Genomic DNA, 6967 nt, shown 5'->3' on the forward strand with positions numbered 1-6967 from the left:
CCCCCATTCAATAACATTCTTGACTTTAAAGACCACCAAAGTGCCAAAAAAAAAAAAAAAAATGAACAAACTACCTCACAGTTCAAATTGTAATGATCTTGTCCATTTGGGAATCCAAAAAAGTGGTCTATATGGTAGCGTTGACTTGTTGCTTTCTGACGATAAATTATTAAATGATAAAGAGTGCACGGCACTTGCCTTTATCATACCGTATATTTTCGCAATTTTGCAGGACATCACTTTGATTCGTGGAATATTAAGAATTGGTTGAGTTATGTATACCATTTCAAGCCAAATAGCCTAATCTTGATTGGCTAAAGTTTAATTTTCTAATTTTGGATTCAAATCGCGAAAATTTTGACTTGCGAAAGTAACTAGCTATATGTTATTATGAAACATTGGATTTTTGATGAGTAAAATGCAAAACTCATGAATCAAGTGTATTCGCTCATTTTAGAGAATATTTTAACCCTGATCAAACACATACAAATTGGTTGATATAAAATGTTTATGACGTATATCCTATCAGACAAATACAGAAACAGAAAAAGATGGATTAATTTGTCACATCAAACCTCAAGTTTATGTGACTCCCTGATAAGCTTTTTATTAACAATATAAACAGGGCTTTAGGACTAAAAATCGGTACAGGAATACTAACAAGGACAAACGTCTAAAGAAGTTATATGACACCTGAACAAGTCTAAACATTGAAACTTCAGATTGGAAAGTGTGCAGATTTCACTTTCATATGAGAATAAGTTTTTTGACTCCAGAATTATACACACATTTAATTTTCCCAATCCCTGTCCACATAACATAAACATAACATATATATATACCCTAATTGACTTGATAACTACCAATTTCCATTGATATAAACCCTTTTTGATGATGACACCAGAGGTAACATATAATCTTAACCACCTAAATAAATTGAGGTATCATATTCGACCCAATAAGCGCCCTGACGTTGAAAAATTGAAAAAATAAGAGGACGCTTAATAGAATCAAATTTGGACTAGCCTATTATAAAATCATTGCAGAAAATAAGCTATAAATCAATTGACAAAAAGAAATCATATAAAAGAAACTCACGATTAATCGATTATCATAAGTGAAGATCAGTGAGATTGAGACTTAATATTAAAAGGAGAAGGAGAGCTTATATAGCGATGGGGCGCTTATTGGGCAGAATACAAATTATATATTTGCCTGTACAGCCTCTTGTCTCTTAACCCACATTAAACACGTACAATTACATTTTATCTAACATTGATGATTATCTCAGGATTATCTTGGTAGTGTGAGGGTCTTATTCAGGTGGTTCAATTTTGATGTTTTGGGCAATATCTGTGGAGCTCTCTTCATTCATCACAATCTCATGCTTAATCAGTGTGGTTTCATCACCGAATTCCTCTTCCGTAACTTGCTCTGTCAATGTCCTATCACTGACTGGATCGTCCACTGTTTCACATTCCATTTCTAATGAAGAGTCTGGCACACACCGTTTGAAGGCTGCCCTTCTTGTTTAATAATCTTCCGTTGGTTCACTGAAATAGGGTAAACAGGGGTAGACAACTCCTCCCGACGCTCCGTTGGTTCTATCTTTATTGTTATTCTGCTGGCCTGAACTTCAGAAGACACCTGGCTAAGGTTTGGCTTAGTTGTCACTGGAATATTGCTGATCTGGCACCCAGAAGATGAGGTCTCTCCACAGTCTTCAGGAACGAAATCGTCTCCCGACACAGTAGGTGAATCCATGTTCACTGGCTCCGTACATTTTTTCTTTCCTTGGGTTGTTGGCGCAGAATCAGCCTGTCTGCGTTTCCTTACTCCTTGATCTGAAGTTTGTTTTTCAATAACATCACCTGCTTTCTCATTTGTTACCGTGACATCCTTTGGCAGAGATTCCCCTTGTGTCATAGGTATCAAAGTTACTGTTAGGGGCACACCTGTCGCCTTGGCTTTGGCTTTCAGAAGTAGATTCCTTACCAGGACACGTCCCTGTATCGTCAGGTTTGTGGCCATTCTTAGTTCGATCTGCACTATGCTTTCTTGTATCTTTTCTGACCACTTTACCCTGCGGTGCTAATGCAGCAGATGTTCCTGATAGAACGTCCGTGTTTCGTAATGTCCACGTTCCTATGGGAGTTCTGGTTTGGTTTTCTTGCTGTTGATTCTCCAACTGGTCTTTTTCAGAAGATATGCTTGTCTGGGCACACAGTGCAGTGCCTTCATTTTCTTTGTCCATAGAATTTGAAGCAGCTTTATCAACTTTAGGAACTGAATACATATGTTTGCGCTCAAATGTTTCCCCTACTTTGCCGGCAATGATGAAACTGATCAAGTTCTTGTTCAGACGTTCAACATTACTTTCTGCCATGCAGCATACACATCGGAGTACGTTAATTTCAATCCACTCTGTCTTTGAAAAGAAACTATTGTTTGTCTCAAAGTGTTTCTCAACAACTTCAGGGGGTAGCTCTGGAGCAGCATTAAGACGTCCCAGATCGCTCACGATGGTGTTCAGCGAAACAACGTTGTTCAGCAGCAATTGATAAATGCTTAGATAAATGCGGTCATCAACTTTGTAAGCTGTGAATGCTGATTTTTTTATTTTAACAAAACCAATCAGTATGGTGTCTAATTCTTCATGATCAGATGCAACATTAGAACCAGATTCTCGCTCCAGATTGGAAATATTGGAAGTGGTCCTTTTATCTTTTCCGGGTTGTGTTGAGCTGCTGCTTTGAATGGTAACTGTACACTGGCCAGTGGTGCTCTGGCCTGCTGAAGTCTTATTTTTCTGACGAGGCTCTGGGTTGTTAGTCAATTCCAAGTCTGTGTAAACATCCAAGGTACTTTCTTCAGGTATATGACCTTGGCACGATATGCACCACATCATACCACTCTTCTTGACATAGAAGCAGTCGTTAGCGTTGCATGCCCAGAGAGTACCCTTATCTACGCTTTCCTGAGTGTCACCTTTCTCAAACATCTTATTAAACAGTTTCAAGATGGTGACTGGCACCATCATGCCATTTGTAGACAGCGTAACCTCCCTAGCTGTTAATTTTCCTCCTGAAAGGAAATAATCCAATTCCCAATCTAAGTACTTCTGGGTGTTTTCTGACTTGTGTGCTTTCAAGAATATCTGGAAGAGGAGCTTCCCGGAGGGAGTCAGAAGTTTTTCTTCAATTTCACGAACACTTATATAAATGACCTCTCTCACTACCACGCCTGCTATCTCTTGACCACGAATCTGAAGGATTCTGATGTTTGGTAAATATTTAATTTTCATATTACCTTTTTCTGTACATACAATGAGTCGGTCAGCCATGGCAGGTCTTCGTGCCTTTTTTTCACATTTACACTGATGCGGCATACTTCTCATCAAGTTTGCAATTGTCTCTCTGGCAGATGTTTTTAAACTACTAGTCAGAATAACCACATCATTTTCTTTACTGCCGAAAGAACTTATCCCGTTCTTTAAATGTAATGTTGGAGTTTGATTTATCAGATCAATGGGCACCTCCGTTGAGCTTTGGTTAACATGTTGGGAGTTAGATTGTGCTGTATTGTGTTGTTGTGATATTGAAGATGACGATACAATTCCTGACGAATCTGTTGTGGACGTAGTTGCCTTGGTGTTTTGTGTCAAAGGTCGTGGTAAACCAACAGGCTGACCATTGGAGGATGACAAATGTTTGAAGTTGGCCTGAATTACCCTTGAAGATAATAGAGATGTAAGCTTTGATTTGAGTTGTGGTGAATCGACTGGTGCTGGTGGTTCTGTGTCAGGCTGTGTGTCATTGACTTGCGTTGCAGCTGAGTTGACGTTGGCACCATGCAACTTTGATAATTCAAAGGTGAGTTTTGATTTAAGGCTAGATGGCTCCGATGGTGCTGACTGGGAAGATGGAGTCTTGTTAATGGAACGTTGCACTGGTGACGGATTACTCTCCTGTGGCTTGGGTAAAATTGTTCGTGATTTAGAAGATGATGAGGAATTCTGATTTAGTTTTTTAGCTTCCAAAGCTTTTTTAGCTTCCAAAGCTTGTCTTCTTTTTGACATCGGTTTGACTGTGTTCTTTGTTTCCGTAACAATTTCAAACACCGGAGTTTTCTGCTAAATAAAAAGAATGTATAAAATGAGACAATGCAATAATTGCAGGATACAGAAACTCCTCTGGAAGGGAGATATACATATATAGATAATGGTAATTCTGATCGTGCAAAATTTTGGGAATATTTTGTCATGTTGATGACACTTTCGTCAGAGACTATGAATTCGAACTTAGAGTGAAATTCATTTGGCTGATAACAGGCTAAATATGTACTGGCAAAAAACAACCTTATGTTACATATTTCTTACTTTTTTATTGATTGTAGCTATAAAATTTCTCAGTTTATCAGTAGAATATAGAATCAGATTTTATAAATTTCAATTATAAATCTAATGTTGACAAGGAGGGAGTTTCCAATCTAATCGATCTCAACCAACATTTTGTCCATCAAGATACAAAAACATCTTACCAGTAAGGCCCATAAGGGGACATGTACAATATAATATGGCACAAAGCAACATAATTTCAATTCACTTCTAAAATCATTTTACACAGTGGAATTAAAGTATATGGTGATATTTTCAAATTCATAGCTTTATATATGGTGATGGTTTCTAATTTAATTATTATCATTATTATTAGCTATCATATTACAATTAATCAGTGACATAAAATACAGTGGCATCAATAAGGAGGAGGGTCGAATACGGTATGTGAAATCTTATGGGACCACATACCGTAATATTACCTGATTTCCAGACAGGGCGTCAGTCACATTCGCAGCTTTCACAGCTTTCATACTAGCTTCTACCAGGGCATCATTATTCAGCTGGACTGGAGTATTGAGCACGATCATACGGGATTTAGGTGGAATGGAGATGGTTTTGGATGTGTCATGTATCTTTACTACCATTTTGTCTGAAGGCATTTTTCTGAGTAAAGACACTTGATTTTTTCCTGGTACTGATGAAGTATTCTGTTTGACAACTGGTACCGACGAAAATGAAGTATTTGACTTGACATTAATGACTGGTACATTCGAAGTATTTTGGCTGACATCAACTGGTATCGTTGAAAATGTTGAAGTGTTTGGGTTGACATTCACAACTTGAACCGTAGCCTGTTTTGATTTATGAACATCTACCGTTGGAACATTTGTCAAAATAATGGTTCCGTCACTTTTACGAACACCAGTGCATGCAAGGGTAGGTATTTCTCCATCCATTGTGTTCGTAGAGCCTCTAATTCATTAAATGTAGGTTAAGACTGCCCAATATTAACATGGTAGCATCTTGGTTCTTTCAGTGTAAATCTGCATCTAAAACAAATAGACGAAACACAATAAATTGTCACTTCTGGCTGTTTTTTGAGTTAGTTAATTCAATATCATTATCAACAGGTTGGGCACAACCCTGCATATGGGTAACAGTTACCCATTTGAGTAACAGTTACCTGTTTGAGTAATCAATAAGTTACCCAAATGAGGAACTTTGTTCAAGAAAAATGCATGAAGTTGTTTTAAACTTTTTTATAAAAAAAGGGCGTAATAATTTTGACATGGCACCATTACTAACATAACATAGTACATTATTAATCAAAATGGGACAAACTTCATTGTCTCATTTTGGTAAAAGTCACAAAATAAACCACCTCCATTGCTTACTATGGTGCCAAAAATAGAACACAGGTAAAACTCATTCAACCATGACATTTGCACTGAATTTCCCTGATAGCTATACACTAAAGTCAATGGAGAGCACCTAAATTTTCATCTTACAACAAAGTTAGACAACAGAATTTGATATTTCACCCACAGAAACATAAAAGTCTTTGACCAGTTGTAAGGCATTCTAAAAATTATGACGCCCTTTTTCGATAATAATTTTTAAAACAACATTATGCGTTTGCTTTTCACGTAATTACTCAATTGGGTAACTTATTGATTACTATAAACAGGTAACTGTTAATCAAATGGGTAACTGTTACCCATATGCAGGGTTGTGCCCAACCTGATCAACTTTTATTGATATCACCATTACATAAATATCAATTGGCATTTACCGACATACGTTAAAAGAACACAGTAACGATACTATTTTAAAATTATAACGTTATGTCACATACTTCTGCTTCTGGTTTGATGGAAATATAATAACCCACCCCACTACTATTTTATTTTTCCAAAACCAAATGCAGACGCCTTTGGTTATGTTTTTTATGTAAAGAGAAAGTAGGAGATCGAAAAAAATGTTTGTACCGAAACGTTACGCCAGTCCCGAAACGACAAGGAGATGCTGCAAGCTACATAAAAATTGACCAGGTAAAGCTTAACACCAATCCACGACGCACTCATAAAAACAAACTTATAAATCAAAATAATGCATCAGTTGTTGCTTCACATGTTGTTGCAGGTGGCGCTGATAAATAAGACGTAGGTGTCGCTGCCGTCAGCATTTTGATAAGCGGAACGAAAAGAATGCGATAGCAGTAATAAAGATCATTAACTTAAATTTAGTTATATTTATTTGGACAATAATTTTTATCAATTTCTGAAGTAACAACATGGTCGTTTCAATGATATTTTTTATTTGACTTATATTTATTTCTTTTTGCTTTATATTACACAATCCCTATTTTGCACACACCAATTGCATTTGTTAGTTGGACTTTCAGCGACCTCCCTGCATGTTGTCTCATCGTCAGAAATTTACAAGAAGCTTATTCAATCAACGGTTAATCTACCAACATAATTACTTGAGCTACATATAGTTCTGAACAATTTGACTCGTTCTCATAGTCACCAGTTCTATTTGAAGCCGAATTCCAACTAAACCAAGATGCCCAAATTTGTGGCGACTTCAGTGCTCTACAAAATTATGTATGTGAATCGAATTAAC

General features: G+C 36.9%; 1 protein-coding gene across 3 annotated transcripts; it reads right to left on the reverse strand.

Annotated features, from left to right (window-relative positions):
- Positions 1-11: 11 nt before the first annotated feature.
- LOC138331013 (uncharacterized) lies at positions 12-6509 on the reverse strand. Of its 3 annotated transcripts, none has more exons than XM_069278472.1 (3): positions 6328-6509; positions 4819-5388; positions 12-4129 (listed from the first exon to the last, which is right to left on the reverse strand). In XM_069278472.1, exons 2-3 carry the CDS (start codon positions 5293-5295, stop codon positions 1880-1882), a joined length of 2727 nt encoding a protein of 908 aa, XP_069134573.1. In that variant the 5' UTR covers positions 5296-5388; positions 6328-6509; the 3' UTR covers positions 12-1879. The 3 variants fall into 3 exon arrangements, with proteins under 3 accessions (XP_069134573.1, XP_069134572.1, XP_069134574.1); XM_069278471.1 differs by having other exon boundaries at positions 12-4132; XM_069278473.1 differs by lacking the exon at positions 6328-6509 and having other exon boundaries at positions 4808-4938.
- Between the last annotated feature and the right edge of the window lie 458 nt (positions 6510-6967).

The sequence above is a fragment of the Argopecten irradians genome, chromosome 9 (genome assembly GCF_041381155.1).
Source record: "Argopecten irradians isolate NY chromosome 9, Ai_NY, whole genome shotgun sequence".
NCBI lineage: Eukaryota > Metazoa > Mollusca > Bivalvia > Pectinida > Pectinidae > Argopecten > Argopecten irradians.

Coding starts and splice junctions, on each gene's coding strand:
- LOC138331013 (XM_069278471.1), bottom strand. CDS start 5,295: ATGGATGGAGAAATACCTACCCTTGCATGCACTGGTGTTCGTAAAAGT. Junction 4,133..4,818: donor ACGCCCTGTCTGGAAATCAG/GTAATATTACGG, acceptor CTTTTTATTTAG/CAGAAAACTCCGGTGTTTGA.